We start from the raw sequence: 17,061 nt of genomic DNA on the forward strand, positions 1-17,061 counted from the left end.
CAATCCTCCATCTTTTCTGGGTTACTGATTCCATATCTTTAAATAGGGATTGCAGTTTCCTCTCTGGGACCTTGTCAGCCACTCAATGAGATGATTACAAAGCAATGTGTTGTCTTTGGGTAAAAGGTCCCTTTGACTATAATTTAGGGTCATTATTATAGCAATTACTGATTATTAACCATGTATATCACAGTCTCTGCCCTGCCCTACCCCAGCCCTGAGAACCATCCATCCAAATTAGACAGACATGCAAGGGCAGGAGAGCCGTGAAGTGCAGGAAAAGAACGACAGAAAGGTGCTTGCTTCACACAAAAGAAGTCTGGCCCTTCATGCTCATGACTCTCAAGCTAGGCTCTTCAGAATTGGAGAATGAGCCTTTACACAGCACATTCCGACAGAGAAAACAAGATAAATTGCATGAATAATTCACAAGTGTCTGCCCTTCAAGTTGTGCAGCATTTTCAATGCATTTTTTTTTTTTCTGTGGCGGAATAAATCTGGTTCACCTCTGAGGGAAGAGACACGGAAAACACACTGAGGTGGTCTGAAGATTTTCTCAAGGGGAGGGTTCAAGCATAGCATCAGTGGGCAAACAGTAAATAAATCTCTGCAATGCAATATCCTATTTGTGAAATAGGAAATGGCTTTTTCTGGGGACGATTTCCACATCAAGGGAGTGCCGGCACATGCCATGGTAGTTCAGCCCTGCAGAACAGCCAGCCAGGTAAGCCCTGCTTGCCCTTCACCCCACAACACCCAAACTCAAAGAGAAACTCTCTTCTGGCCTCTAGTTTTTGAAAGGTCACAGATGTGTCTTTGAATTTCAGGTGTGAAAATGGGTGAGACCTTCCCCCGTATTTGTTAAAATAAAGATTACGGAAGGAGTGGTTAATTCCCAGTAGCTAGAAGCTATATCAGCATGTTCCTCTCCTTTCCCCATCCCTCAACCAGGTCCCAGTGGAAGGAATCGCCATCCTGCATCAGTTCCCATTCTCATCGGCACTGCAGAGAATGACAGTCATTGTCCAAGAGATGGGAGGTGACCGACTGGCATTCATGAAAGGTGCACCAGAGAGGGTGGCCAGCTTTTGCCAACCAAAGACAGGTCTGTAACTTGACTTGGATTACACCTGGCAAATCTGTATCTCCAGATAAATATGTTCCCAAAGCATTTGATCTATTAATTGAATTGCCTATGTGTCATCACCAATTGGGTGGCTCACTGGCATTCCAAATTCAATACGAAAACCAACGGTGTCTTTCTCATTTCCTGTATTTCCCAGTTTCCTATTTTGGTGCATGGTACCACCATCCCCCGCCACCACCCCATTTAGGTGTCATCTCTGATTTCTTGCTCTCCCTTAGTGCCTCTGTCTCATCAGTTGCTAATCCATGGTCCTTCACTGCATCTGCTCATGCTTGATGAGCTTGATGCTCATGCATCATTCCTGATCACTTCAATAGTTGGTGGATTGACCCTCTGCCTCCAGTCTCCCCAACTTTGATGTGCCCTCTGTACTGTGACCAGATTTTTCACCTCGCGATTATTTTAGTTGCTCTCATAGGCTCCAGTATAATCTCAAATTTCTTTAGGATCATATATAAGGCTTTCAGGTTTGAACTCCCAGTGAACTTTCCAGATGGGCCTTACCACTCCTCATCCTGTGCTTTCCTGAGCTGAACTAACTCTTCACAGCTTACTCGCATGCCTCCATGCCTAAGCTCATGATTCTCCCTCAGCCCCAGAATCCTTCTTTACTGAACCACCTCCTCCCAGGCTGGTATATATACCACCAAACGCTTTCCATAGCATGCTGCAGTGGCCTGGATGGTCATAATATGATAGTTGCATATTACAAGTTGCAAACTCATGGTTTTGAAATGCATGCACATAACAAAGCACTTACTGTGGAGACACATGAGCAATGGGGAATAGTGAGGGCTGTGGCATGCAGGAGAGTACATGTCCTGGTTAAAGGTACTGAAATTCTAACTTTTTAAAATCTTGTGTGGTCTAAACACAAATCACAAATTCTCAACTAGGATTTGATCTTAGGTCATCAATTTGCCTCTCCTGTCTTAAAGCACATCACCACCATGTATACACATAGCTACATTAATTCAATTATCGTTTGTGAACTCCTGATTAGGATGGAACATTCTTGCTGTTGTTTGGGGTTTTTCTGTGTGTGGTTACTCAGGGTGCTTCCAGCATTGGTATCATAATCTCTTCAAAGATTATTGGCCCACTTTATGCATATTTCATCCTTGAAAAATCACATGGATTTTAAGAACATGATGTAATCACAGGGATTCCTTTTCTTTTTCTTTTTCTTTTTTTTTTTTGTGTGTGTATGAGACAGGTTTCGTTTTTGTTGCCCAGGCTGAAGTGCAATGGTGTGATCTCAGCTCACTCCACCTCCTGGGTTCAAGTAATTCTCCTGCCTCAGCCTCCCGAGTAGCTGGGATTACAGGTGCCTGGCACCATACCCCGCTAATGTTGTATTTTTAGTAGGGATGGGATTTCTCCATGTTGGTCAGGCTCGTCTCGAACTCCTGACCTCAGGTGATCCGTCCACCTCAGCCTCCCAAAGTGCTGGGATTACAGGCGTGAGCCACCGCACCCGTCCGGGAGCAATGATTTCTATCTGAGGAAGCCTTTGTGGGGGACAAGGCATGAGGCTCAGAACATTGGGAGAGTTTCAATAGCAGATCATGGGGAAATTACAATCTTTTCTATGAAGTAAGGACAAATGTCTTACAGCAGTCTAAAGCAAATGTCTAGAGATGGTTAAGTAGACAGAAAACCCATGGCTAGTGGTTCAACTTGGCTGGAAATGAGGGTGGATGAGGAGTTCAGTGATAGCTGAAGCTGGAAAGATAGTTTGGAACCGGATCATAGAAGCATTTAAATGATAGGTTCAGAAAATGGGAAGTGCCATTCTTTCAAGCCTGCTCTGAGGTGAGTAGTTCAAACTGTGTCCACTTCCTGTGGCTCCGTGGAGGCTTTAGCAGTTTGCTGGGAGCATCACTAATGCTAGTTCATGACCGTAGCTGATGTGAGACCCACTATTGAGACAGGCAAGGAGTCCGAGTGGGTGCCACTTTCATCTGTATTTCAGCCAGAGTTAGGCAGTGCTGGTGTCTTGCTCTCGATCTGTGTCTAAGGTAAATAAATGATGGAAGAATCTTTGAACTCCTGATCCCGAATGTATTCCCTGCACTCAGTGCTGTAGAATATCCCTGAAAATATTCTTGGGGTGGATAGGAGCCTTGAAGACTGCACCTATTTGCAGAAACATTCACGCTTGATGCAGAAGATCATTGCTACCAGCTGGTGGAGAAAGAAAGGGATGAGCTTGACCTGAATAGAGAGGCCTGTTTGTTGAGATTATGACCTCATATCTCCTGGGGCTAAAATAATATTGATTACAGACTTGCCTGCTGGAGAAACTGGCATTTTATTTTATTTTTCTTTGTACCTCCCTTATTTTTCATGCTTTGTGCCAGAACTAAAACTCCCCTTTGTGGGTAACAGGTGAGGCAATGAAAATCAGGATAGTCACAACAGATGGAGGAGACCCTTACGGGCTTTCAGCTCATTTTCTGCAAAGGTTAAAGCAAAGCTTTTGCTTAATAAACACTCTCTTCCTCTTCATTCAGTTAGAGGCAATGTCTCCAGAGCCTTTGTGTCCCCTTCTGTTCTCTTTCTGGATCACTCCCGGTCCCTAGTCAGCACCTAACAGTGCTTGAATGAGTGAATGGAACCGCTATGACAGGGGTCTTTTTGTTTTACTTCCTGTAAGAAAGCTATAATGTTGCTGGGTGCGGTGGCTTACGCCTATAATTCCAGCACTTTGGGAGGCTGAGGTGGGTGAATCACTTGAATTCAGGAGTTCAAGACCAGCCTGGCCAACATGGTGAAACCCTGTCTCTATTAAAAATATAAAAATCAGCCGGGCGTGGTGGTGGGCACCTATAATCCCAGTTACTTGGGAAGCTGACGCAGGAGAATGACTTGAACCACTGTCCTCCAGCCTAGACGACAGAGCGAGACTCCGTCTCAAAAAAAAAAAAAAAAGCTGTAATATGTGTTATTTCTGTTCAATACATCTATATATGTATTTTCAGGGAGACGGTAGAATCAGACCTGATATTTCTGGGGCTGCTGATCTTGGAGAACCAATTGAAGGAAGAGACAAAACCTGTCTTGGAAGAGCTCATCTCAACCCGGATAAGGACTGTGATGATCACAGGTATAAAACAAAGTATACGGTGAAAACAGTAAGAATTTGATGTGGAAATAGACATGGTTCACTCACTCATTTAATAAATATTGTTGACTACCTACTCTGGGCCAGACACCATTCCAGGTGCTGGAGATGGGCAACAAAAAGGCACAGTTACTGCTTTGCCTGAGTTTCCATGTGAGTGGAATGAGAGAAAATCAACCAATCAGTCAAATAGTATCAGCGTTTCGAGGTACACAAATAGGATAATGCAGGAAAATGTTTGACCATCTGTTTTAGATGAGATGGTTAAGAGAGGCCTCTCCGAGATGTGACATTTGAAATAAGACCTGAATGGCAAGAAGACATGAGCCAGGCAAAGGTGATTTTTATTGTCAAACGCTAGAAGAAGAAGCATCCTCAGTTGATGGGGTCTAAAATATGTCAAAGGCTCATCAATCATAAAATCCACGATTCTAGAAATTTAAGAAAATGATGTCCTCTCTACTCCCAATCCCAACTCCAAATCATTCAAAAAAGAGAGCAATGAGAATAAATCACTCAAGAGAAATGTGTGAAATTTCTTAATGAAATTAAGTGTGACTTTATTAATGAGATTTCACACTGATGCTATAATTTTTTAATTGGGAAAGAAACTAGAGGTAAATAAATGATTTCCTAATGAATTCATGTTCATATTTTTGGGGTGTGTTCCCTTTCTTTTCCCTGGTCTTGTAGTCAGATGCTTTTAACTCTATCATTTATGTCGGAAAGATACATTATTCCCCATCACAGCACGCATTTTCTGTTCCCATTTCACCTGAACCCAATTCTACAGTTGCAAACTCTAGAATACTTTTATTTCCTCTTTTGTACTTGTCTGTCCCCTGTTCTACTCCCCACAATCCAAGAGGATCTTGGACTGTTTTTACTTTCTCCCTTTCTAACACCCCAGTCCAACTTTTTGAAGTTGCTGAGTTCATTTACTGCTGGTTGGGATTTCCCTTACACTGTGACCCTTCCATTTCAAAAATCTGTATTTAGCACTTAGATGACACATTCTCATAATCTATCCTTGACTTAGATTAATGTACAAGTGTTCATCCTTCTCCACCCTCTCTCTTTACTTCCTCTTTTCTCATATTGAAATTTCTGCTCTATTTCTTTCCTTGCTTGTTTACAAAATTTTTCCCTGAAATACTGCCCTTGGATGGAATGGAGGGGTGCTCTTTGATTTCTTACATATGCTTGAATATCTTTCTTTGCTCTGACACATGAATGACATCTTGCTCAGATATAATATTCTTGAATTATTGTTCTTTTTTCTTAATGATCTGTATGTAGAGGCTATTCCTTTGCCTTCTGGTTTCTAATATTGCTCATGACAAGTCCAGTGAGAGTCTATTATAAGTAACTTATTCTTTTCTGCACATAAACTTTTAACTTTGGAATTTAGAAATATTTACCTTTGTGTTTCCCTTATTTCATTAACTTAGTCTGGAACATGGACAGCACTTTTAGAAAAACTTTTGTTTATTTTTTTTTACCATCTTTTGACATCTTTTTTTTTTTTTTTTGAGACAGAGTCTCGCTCTGTCGCCCAGGCTGGAGTGCAGTGGCACGACCTCGGCTCACTGCAAGCTCCGCCTCCCGGGTTCACGCCATTCTCCTGCCTCAGCCTCCTGAGTAGCTGGGACTACAGGCGCCTGCCACCACGCCCGGCTAATTTTTTTGTATTTTTTTAGTAGAGACGGGGTTTCACCGTGTTAGCTAGGATGGTCTCGATCTCCTGACCTCATGATCCGCCCGTCTCGGCCTCCCAAAGTGCTGGGATTACAGGCGTGAGCCACCACGCCTGGCCGACATCTTTATTATTAAGTCATCATAATATCTGACACTTTGAATGTTATACATATGATAAAACAGATTATGAAAAGTATCATATTTATAGCAAGAACATTGGTTTATATAACTGAATCACCAAATACGCAACCCCTTGTGACAATAACTTAATGGACTCAACTCTATCCTCTGAATGGACCAATTTTATGATGACTCATTCACTTAAAAAGTTTTGAGTTGCCGGGCGCGGTGGCTCACGCTTGTAATCCCAGCACTTTGGGAGGCCGAGGCGGGCGGATCACGAGGTCAGGAGATCGAGACCACGGTGAAACCCCGTCTCTACTAAAAAATACAAAAAATTAGCCGGGCGCGGTGGCGGGCGCCTGTAGTCCCAGCTACTCAGAGGCTGAGGCAGGAGAATGGCGTGAACCCGGAAGGCGGAGCTTGCAGTGAGCCGAGATTGTGCCACTGCACTCCAGCCCGGGCGACAGAGCGAGACTCTGTCTCAAAAAAAAAAAAAAAGTTTTGAGTTAATTAGAGTTTCTTGTTGCTTCCTTCTGTGACCCAAGGCTTTAGAATCAATCCCTGGAAACCAGTGATCAGAACCAGACTTCCCCGGAATCAAGAAGAGATCGGAGTGGGAGAAACATGGACAGCACTTTTTAGTCTTTCTTCCTGCCAGAAAAAAATTCCCTATTGTTTATTTAATTTTTGCGTCTGTTCTCTGTCTTTCCATTTTTACTCCTGGTATTTCCATTTTTATCCATCCTCTCAGTCTATCTTTTTTCTTCTAGTTGTCTTATTTATTTATTTATTTTTAGAGACAGAGTCTTGCTCTGTTGCCCAGGCTAGAGTGCAGTGGCAGGATCATAGCTCACTTCAGCCTTGATCTCCTGGACTTAAGCGATCCTCCTGCCTAAGCCTTCTTAGTAACTGGAACAGCAGGCATGCACCACTGTGCCTTGCTTTAGATTGTATATTTTTATAATTTTGCTTTAAGACTTTTTTTTTGCACCCAGTTTGTTCAAACCACAATCTCAGGTCTCAACAGTGCTCATTATCTTTTTCAAATCCCCTTTTGAATTGTTCAGTTCTTAAATCGTGTGTGGGGTGGGATTTGAGTTTTCTTAAGTGCTCTCCTTATTTATTATTTATTTTTATTTTTTGAGATGGAGTCTTGCTCTGTCACCAGGCTGGAGTGCAGTGACACGATCGCGGCTCACCGCAAGCTCTGCCTCCCGGGTTCAAGCGATTCTCCTGCCTCAGCCTCCCAAGTAGCTGGGACTACAGGTGTGCACCACCACGCCCAGCTAATTTTTGTATTTTTAGTAGAGATAGGGTTTCACCATGTTGGCCAGGATGGTCTCAAACTCCTGACCTCAGGTGATCCTACCACCCTGGCCTCCCAAAGTGCTGGGATTATGGGCATGAGCCCCCACGCCCAGCCAGTGCTTTATTTATTTATTTATATTATATATATATATATATATGTTTTTGAGACGGAGTCTCACTGTGTTGCCAGGGCTGGAGTGCCGTGGTGTGATCTCGGCTCGCTGCAACCTCTGCCTCCCGGGTTCAAGTGATTTTCCTGCCTCAGCCTCCCAAGTAGCTGGGATTACAGGTGTGTACCCCCACGCCCAGCTAATTTTTGTATTTTTAGTAGAGATAGGGTTTCACCATGTTGGCCAGGATGGTCTCAAACTCCTGACCTCAGGTGATCCTACCGCCCTGGCCTCCCAAAGTGCTGGGATTATGGGCATGAGCCCCCACGCCCAGCCAGTGCTTTATTTATTTATTTATATTATATATATATATATATATGTTTTTGAGACGGAGTCTCACTGTGTTGCCAGGGCTGGAGTGCCGTGGTGTGATCTCGGCTCGCTGCAACCTCTGCCTCCCGGGTTCAAGTGATTTTCCTGCCTCAGCCTCCCAAGTAGCTGGGATTACAGGCACACAACACAACGCCTGGCTAATTTTTATATTTCTAGTAGAGACGGGGTTTCACCATGTTGGCCAGGATGGTCTCGATCTCTTGACCTCATGATCCGCCTGCCTCGGCCTCCCAAAGTGCTGGGATTACAGGTGTGAACCACCGCGCCCGGCCTGCTTTATTTTTAAAGCAGGTTTCATCTGTCTCCAGCAGCTTCTTGACTTCCCTAGTCATGCTCTCTGATTGTTCCTCCTGATCTTTTCCTGTCCGGTGTCTCCGATTTCTTAGACAGGTGGTTAGATTTTTCTGTCAGGTGATTGGAGCTCAGGCCTGGGCTGTTTATCCCGAACACTGGATCTCTCACAGGTGGTAGAGGGCAAAAAGCAGACAGGCTGTCAGGGGCCTGCTGTGGAGCACGGAGGAAGCCTATGAACGCTCAGGGCTCCCTGTATCCTTCCAGCCTCAGGTAGCTCCTTCCCACCACTTCAGCTCTTTTGAGGATCTTCTCCGTAGTTTGGTAGGAACCTGGGAGAAGCTATGTTAAGGATAGCCAGCCAGATGTTATATGATTAATTTTTAATGGTTGCTCTAGGCATCACAACATACATACCTCTCCTTTCAAGAAGCCTTATAACCAGGAATGTCTCTTGCTTTCTCTTCTTTATGTTATTATTGACATAAGTATGACATATGTTGAAAACCCCCACCAGATAATGTGATAGTCTTTACTTTCAACAGGGAAGAGTTAAAGAACATGAGTAAAGAAAATTAGACTTTTATATTTACCCAGATCGTTATCATTTCTGTTTCAATGTTTTCATTCCTTAAGTTACAAGTTAACGTCTGGTATCATTTCCTTTCAATCTGAAAAACCCTGTAGCTTTTGTTGTTGTTGTTTATTTTTTGAGCATGTCCGCTGTCAACAAATTATCTTCAATTTTCGTTCATCTGATAAAGTCTTTTATTTCTCCTTTATTCCCGAAGGATATTTCTAGAAGCTATAGGAGTCAGAGTTGACACTTCAAAGTGAAAGATGAAGTCAGCACTTCAAAGATGTTGTTCCACTATTTTCTTCTCTCCATATTTTTGATGAGAAATCTGTGATAATTTGAATTATTGTTTTCTTATATGTAATGTAAGCAGTTTTCTCTAACTGCTTATTTGTTTATTTTTGATTTTTAGCAGTTTGATTACTATATGTCTGGTTGTGATTCTCACTAAGTTTATCTTGTTTGGAATTCACTGAGCTTCTTGAATCTGTAAATTTAAGTGTTTTATCATACTTGGGGAAATTTCTCCTATTATTTTGTCAATTTTTTTTTCTTTTTCAACCTTTTTTCCTCTCCTTCTTGGACTCTAATGACATGAATATGAATTATTTTGATAAATTTGAGTCTGTTCACTAAAATGATTTTTTCTCTCTGCTCTTCAGGTTGTATAATTTCCATTGATCTATTCTGCTATTGAGTACATTCAGTGATTTTTTTAAATTTCAGGTATTATATTTTTTAATTCTAAAGTATCCATTTGGTTTTTTCCCACAGTTTATATTTTCTTGTTGAGAACTTCTATCTTTCCACTTATTTCAAGAATATTAACAGTTACCACATGAAGGGGGCTTACAATAGCTGCTTTAAAAACCATTATCTGATACTTCCAACATCTAGGCTATCTATGGATTGGCAACCGTTGTGGCTTTTCTTGAGAATTGGCCAGATTTTCCAGATTTTTCATATTGAATATCCCGAACATTTTGAATATTATGTTATGAAACTTTGAATCCTGTTAAAATCTTCTGGAGAATGTTGAGAGTTTTCTTGTTTGTTTGTTTGTTTGTTTTGGCTAGCAATCAACCATAAGTTCTATCTTTCCTGTTGTAGGTGGCAGTTTCAATCTTAGCTAAAATATAAAATCTTTTGCTGTGATGTTTGGGTCTGCCTCACTCAGAGGTTACTCTCACTAATGGGGGGTGATTTATATCATAGTTCAATTCCTGAAGTTTTTGTTATCTTTTTTTGGACCTGGCCCACACACGCACAGCTCTAGGCTGAACTTGGGACTTACTTAATTCATATACTGTATTAGTTCCCGTGTCTGGCTCTCTCCTTTCCAGGATTCCGCCCATGCCCTTTAGCCTACAAGGGTCCCTTTTCCTGGCTCTTCTGGCCAGAAAGACTGGGTGTCTTTTGGAGTTCTACTGCCCAAACAGCTTTTTAACTGAGGCCCACACGCCAGTCAAATATGGAATAGGGAAGAGAAAAAATGCCGAGAAACTCATCCCCTTGTAGGTTGCTTCTCCAAATTTGACTCCCTCCCACCGTCTGCCTGCTTTTGTTTACTTTTCAAAGTCCTTGGGGAGTTGCTTCTTGGTTTTGTTCATAGTTTTCCATTGTAATCTGTGGGAGAGATAGAGCCTAGTGGGCTTACTCCGTTTTGCCTGGAAGTGGAACCACCAGATACTCTACTAAACCAGAGGATTTGCCTAAACATTTGCAAAGCTGCTAACAAATGATGAAAATAGATTTGAATTTTGCTTTTTTATTTTTACCCCCTGTCTGGCAAAAATACACTGGTAGATCATGAAGTAACCTGACGAAAAGCAGTAAGAACCAGAAAAGGGATCATGGAGTCACAGAAGGTCAGGGCTGAAAAAGATATTAGAGATCATTTCTCTTCATACCTGAAATAAGGACTGAACTCCCTGCTCTGGTTTTCAGGGCTCTGCATGAATTAATTCAATCTTGTCAACCTCATCTTGAGATACTCCTCCTTTCCTCTAGGTGACAATCTTCAGACTGCAATAACAGTGGCCAGAAAATCTGGAATGGTTTCTGAAAGCCAGAAAGTCATTCTCATTGAGGCAAATGAAACCACCGGGTCCTCATCAGCGTCTATATCTTGGACATTAGTAGAAGAGAAGAAACACGTTACGTATGGGAATCAGGTACTCCTGAACACAGACCTTCTGCCACATTATCAATGTGTCTCACAGTGTTGGTGACTGAGCAGCTTTGACTTAGAGTCAACATATGCTTCCAAATGTCTAGCATTCATGCTTTTGAACGAACTCAGTTACATTGGTTTTTCCATACTTTTCATATGGAGATTGAAGGTATAGTGCTTTCCTGTGTGCTGGAAATAATCCATCTTTTAACCTTAAAAAAGTGGTTGTCCCTATATGAGAAAGAATATAGTGAGTGGAGCTGAATCCATTTTCTCCCTTTCCCCTTGCTTGTCAATCACCCCACTGGGTTCAAAGGGGATCTAGTCTTTGGGAGAGATGCTGCTCTGTGTATCAGAAAATCAGACTATGTTTTCAGGGTGAGAAAAAGTTTCATTCATTTATCTCCAGTCTGTCAGTATTCTATCTCCATTGTGTCCTTGTAGAGCAGTATTAGTTCCCTAAAGATGAAAAAATAGTAAGTTCCCATTTCAGGGAGAAATTTGTTAAGCTGCAGTGCTTTTGTATTTTACACTTGATATGTGTGAAATGTGCTCTTCTCTGGGACTCACCAAGATCAAGTCACGATGAAAACAGGACATGAGTAAGTGTTATGCTCCTATTCACTAGTTGTCTGTGATGTGCAAAGATTGATCCAGCAAAAAGAAAATGCTTCTCTGAGGAATCAGAGTGACTTTTACAGATAGATCCTGGTCTGTCTTCATTATCTTCTCTCAGATATGCTTGTGGTTCTAACCACTCTGTCAAATGAAAGAGTCTAAAATAACTGTCTTGCTTTGTAGGACAATTACATTAACATCAGGGATGAAGTCTCTGATAATGGCCGAGAAGGAAGTTACCATTTGGCCCTAACTGGAAAATCCTTTCATGTTATAAGTCAGCATTTCAGCAGCCTACTGCCAAAGGTAGGTTCTAAGAGGGTGACAATCTCCCTGTGAAAATGCTGATGATGTCATTTACAGAGCATGATCCTAAATTATTTCAAATCTTGAGACAGGTAAAATATACTCAGTGAGTTTTCTGTATCTTAAGAGAGACAGATATTATTGCAGAGGATACTATTGTCCCATTTCCTACTAGGTTTGAAATAAATAAACTTGATTAGTCAATTTTCCACCATCTATAGGATTGAAGTATCAGTGATTTCTTGAATTATGCTGATGATTTTGGGTGGCTGTCACTATATTGCCATGGTAAGGGGTCTCAAAGTATAGTGGAAACCCTGCAATTATACAGGAAGGCAGACCAAAAATAAAGGAACGCCATTAGTTTTTTGATAGAAGACCTCTGTACTCAAGAGGGTCAAACTTAAAGCTTTAGTGGGGGGAGGTAAGTTTTAGATATATAGTTGTCCCTCAACCTCTTGCTGTTTTGCAGTTCAAGGTTCCATTAAGCTCAAGATTTTTCAGGACCACATTCCCCATGACAGCTGAGGTAAATTCCTGTAGGCCATTTTCATAAAATATTTTTTGTTAAGTAATTATCTTTACTGATTTTGTGTTTTTCACTGATCACTTATCTGATGACCAAACCCTCAATGTTTGTCTTAGAATCCAAAGGAAGGCTCATTGGAAACTTTCTTTTTCTTCATCATAAGTGTCATGATGCAGTCAACGTTCTGTTATTATTTCGTGTACAACCAGCTGACTTGATAAAAAAAAATCCCCATTTTGGGTTCCTTACAGATACTGATCAATGGGACCATCTTTGCAAGAATGTCTCCTGGGCAGAAGGCCAGTCTGGTGGAAGAATTTCAGAAACTGGAGTAGGTTCGTTGCCAGTGCAGGTGGCATGAACTGCATGGAGGCATAACAGTCAGGGGGAGTGGAAGAGGTACAGGGAGTCACTCAGTTTGGCAAGGGCAGTGGTCCTTCCTCTGGCTGCATGAGATAATCACTTGGGAGCTTTGGAAAAAATAGCAATACCGGGGGATCTCACCATTCAGAGATCCTGATTCAGTTGTTTATATGGGGCTTGAAAAATCAGTATCTTTTTTCACGTAAGTCAATTTTGCATTCAATGTTGAGAATCACTGGACTAGAATCTAAGGGGAGAAATAAGAATGGAAAGGTGGCTTGAGCACAGCTCCTGGAGGGACAATGAGAATTTAGACTTTATTTGTATATGCTGTCATCACAATGATGATATAGGGACATTCATATGACAAGAGATTCATGTAACACTAAAAATACTAAAATATTTGTGTGCCAAAGCGTTTTTCCACCCTAAATCAGAAAAATTATTCCTTCTAACACAAAGGGTCTCCATTCCTAGACAGAATGGGCAGTCCAAATGAAGTGCCCATCATTTGGGACCCTTTGTTTCCTGTTAATAGAACCCCACAGAGTACCAGAGGCTTTCTCCACCTTGGTCACCGGGTCACAACAAAATGACTCCGACTCCTACTCATTTCTACTCTGCCCTCCTATTCATTTGATTCCGTTATCAGGCTAGCTTCTTGGCTCAGAAAACTCTGTCTTTTCAACATGGCTGAAACCTAGGAAGTCAACGAGTTCCCTCCACATGGCAGTGTGGAAAAACGTATAGCATGTTCTATGAATGCTGTCAGAATGCTCATAATTTAAAAAGGTGGCTCTCCATAATCCTTGTCAATGATTCAAGAGAATATTCACCCAGCCTCAAAAAGCCATTCTGAGACAGGGATGTGTTTTCTTTCTTCAACGTCTAGGCCTGGCATTACATACTTGAGTTGAGTGACTGTTGACAGGGTGGATTTCCTCTCATGCTAGTATTAACAGCACACACAACTATGACTTGTTATCATTTTAGACTTTATAAGTACTTTCCCATACAGCACCTCATTTAATACTCATAGCCCTTTGTAGGCAAAATAATAATAATGATGGGAATAATAATAGTGAAAATGGTAAGATGACCAGATCAAAATCTACATCTGGTTTCAAATACTGTGCCCTCTCTGCCATGCCATACTTACATCATAGAATTGTGAGCATCTCTGTCTCACAGTTGAGAAAGCTCTCCCCACGCAGTGACGTGTGGTGTCTACATGAAACACAGGAATCACGTTCTGAATTTCTAAATCCATTGTATAAACTGCTGAATCACACTTTTTTCAGTCAAACTAGACTCTTAGGAAAATTCCCTTAAATAATGAGTTTGAACCCCAAGTAATGATGGTCACTTTGTTTTTTTAATTAGAGAAATTAGCAAGATAGCTTGGATCTCATCTACAATTAATGTGGTTCCCTCTTAGTTACTTTGTAGGTATGTGTGGTGATGGAGCCAATGACTGTGGGGTAAGTGCTACCAGTTTGTGTGGCCATAATCTCACATTCGATTACACTTAAGCCCTTTAGAGTAGCTGCCAGTGTGTGTAGTCATAATCTCACATTCATGTACCCTCAAGCCCTTTAGAGGTATACTCCTGGCATATATACCATTTACATTCCTCTTGATGGATAAACTGTTGCATTGGGAGGCTTTTGACCAAAGTCACACGTTGATTCAATGGTTAGTTTAGGCTACATGGGGTAGAATTTGGTTCTGGAGTTCTCATTTCTTTGGCCAGGTATCCTAATGCCACCTTTTTCTTATGTTCCAGGCAGGGTTAAGTCTCTTGGTTAGAGTTTGGGCACAAACCACCTTGTGGCCAGCTTAACTGGCCTTTTCCTATGAGGCTTTAGTAGAGATGTACATGAGTCTATGTGAGGAGTAAGCTGATTCTTTGCTTTCAGGCTCTGAAAATGGCTCATGTGGGCATCTCATTATCAGAGCAGGAGGCATCCGTGGCCTCACCTTTCACTTCCAAAACTCCAAACATTGAGTGCGTTCCTCACCTTATCAGGTAAGTAGGCGCTTCCTCAAACCTCGTTTTCTCTCTCTTGACTTCTGGTGCAAATCACATTGCTCTGCCTGGGAAGGACTAGAGAAACTTGGTGTCCCTGGGTGTGGAGGGCGCTTTGTGGAAGAAAGCTGTCAAGCATTCTACTTCCAGATGGATTTTCCAGAAGTTAAAAATAACACTGGGAGAGCAGTGGCATTTCCAGTGAATTCACTGATTACGTTATTCTTAGAAGATTGGAATCTGGAACTTGTCATTGCTTTGAAAGTGTCAGTCATCCTCATTTTTCAAATGTATCTATCTCCTTTTCAATTTTTATTTGAAAAATAGAGTTTTCAAAATCTTTGGCTGGGCGTGGTGGCTCACGCCTGTAATCCCAGCAGTTTGGGAGGCTGAGATGGGCAGATCACGAGGTCAGGAGATCGAGACCATCCTGGCTAACATGGTGAAACCCCATTTCTACTAAAAATACAAAAAAATTAACCGGGCATGGTGGCAGGCGCCTACAGTCCCAGCTACTTGGGAGGCTGAGGCAGGAGAATGGCGTGAACCCAGGAGGTGGAGCTTGCAGTGAGCCAAGATCGTGCCACTGCACTCCAGCCTGGGCAACAGAGCGAGTCTCTCTCTCAAAAAAAAAAAAAAAAAAAAAAAAAACCACGAACTTTATTGGCTTTTGCTGCTCTCACTAAAATTTGCTTTGATGGCCCCACCACCCTGCTGAAAATGTACTTCTGCTCCATTCTATTGAATGATAGAGATAGTGAGCACGGTGGCTGCTCTTGGTTATTGTAACTGACGTGTGTTTCTAGTTTAAAAACGCTATAGTGCCTACTATCTCACACTTCAAACAGCCTGGAGATGCAGCAATGGCTATTTTTTTTTAACAAACAAAAAAATTGAAGTTCAGAAAATTTAATTGATGTGCCCAAGCTCATACAACCATATGAGGTTAGAGATTGTTTTAGAATTAATTTTATTCAAATGTATTTTATCTACAGATATACTATTTCCACCACATGAAAATAGTAATTTGGCTAGGTCCTCCCAATTTTTTATTTATTCATGCATTTGACAAATATTTAGTGAGTAGGCATTTAGTGCCAGAAACTAAGGGAGATAAGGACGATACCTACTGATTTTAATAGGTGCTGTCCAGGAAGTAAAAAGGGCAAAAGGGAATAAGATGGCTATATAGGTGGAAGCAGCTGCTTCAGATGGGGTGGTGTGAGAAAACCTCTCTAAGGAGAAACTACCTCTGGGCAGAGGAAATGTCACGGCAAAACTCTGATACAGAAAAAAACCTGGTTTGAGGATCAGGTTTTAACACCCCAGGACATCATAATGGGCATGAGTTTAAACTTAAAGAAGTATGATCTAGGCTGGGTGCGGTGACTCATGGTTGTAATCCCAGCACTTTGGGAGGCCAAGGTGAGTGGATCACTGAGGTCTAGCGGTGATGCCAGCGTCTGGGAAGATGCCCGTTGCCAGGTGGACCGTGGTCTAGCAGTAGCAAAAGGTGCCAAGGAACAACACCCACTACTTAGCAGACCGGGAGAGGGAGTCTCCTTTTCCCCGGGGGAGTTTAGAGAAGACTCTGCTCCTCCACCTCTTGTGGACGGCCTGACACCAGTCAGGCTTTCCCGCAGTTATCCGGAGGCCTGTCTCCCTGTGATGCTGTGCTTCAGTGGTCATGCTCCTAGTCCACCTTCATGTTCCATCCTGTACACCTGGCTCTGCCTTCTAGACAGCAGTAGTAAATTAGTGAAAGTACTAATAGTCTCTGATATGTAGAAATAATGGTGTAAGCTGTCTTTCTCTTTGTCTTCTCTCTCTCTGCCTCGGCTGTCAGGCAGGGAAGGGCCCCCTGTCCAGTGGACATGTGACCCACGTGACCTTACCTATCATTGGAGAAGACTCACATTCTTTACCCTGCCCCTTTTGCTTTGTATACAATAAATAATAGCGAAGCCACACATTTGGGGCCACCACCGGTCTCCGCGCATTGGTGGTAGTGGCCCCCCGGGCCCAGCTGCCTTTTCTTTTATCTCTTTGTCTTGTGTCTTTATTTCTACACTCTCTCGTCGCCGCACACAGGGAGAGACCCACCAACCCTGTGGGGCTGGTCCCTACAGGGGGACCCCACCCCAGATCTTCCGATTCAGTCCTGGGGTGACCCTACCCCAGATCTTCTGATTCAGTCCTGGGGGACCCTACCCCAGATCTTCCGATTCAGTCCTGGTTCGGCCTGAGAATTTGCATTTCTGACATGTCC

The 17,061-nt window shown here is 42.3% G+C and overlaps 1 protein-coding gene across 1 annotated transcript in view; it reads left to right on the plus strand.

Annotated features, from left to right (window-relative positions):
• The window catches only part of LOC134732858 (probable cation-transporting ATPase 13A4), a 113,002-nt gene that overhangs the window by 87,201 nt on the left and 8,740 nt on the right, over positions 1 to 17,061 (plus strand). The window contains exons 11-19 of the mRNA XM_063619971.1: positions 638 to 724; positions 952 to 1,105; positions 1,284 to 1,302; positions 4,132 to 4,256; positions 10,785 to 10,948; positions 11,749 to 11,871; positions 12,652 to 12,731; positions 14,202 to 14,244; positions 14,683 to 14,792. Of these exons, the coding sequence (XP_063476041.1) occupies positions 638 to 724; positions 952 to 1,105; positions 1,284 to 1,302; positions 4,132 to 4,256; positions 10,785 to 10,948; positions 11,749 to 11,871; positions 12,652 to 12,731; positions 14,202 to 14,244; positions 14,683 to 14,792 (905 nt within the window). The remainder of the gene's footprint in view (positions 1 to 637; positions 725 to 951; positions 1,106 to 1,283; positions 1,303 to 4,131; positions 4,257 to 10,784; positions 10,949 to 11,748; positions 11,872 to 12,651; positions 12,732 to 14,201; positions 14,245 to 14,682; positions 14,793 to 17,061) is intronic.

This window comes from Symphalangus syndactylus, chromosome 17, assembly GCF_028878055.3.
Source record: "Symphalangus syndactylus isolate Jambi chromosome 17, NHGRI_mSymSyn1-v2.1_pri, whole genome shotgun sequence".
Classification (NCBI taxonomy): Eukaryota; Metazoa; Chordata; class Mammalia; order Primates; family Hylobatidae; genus Symphalangus; species Symphalangus syndactylus.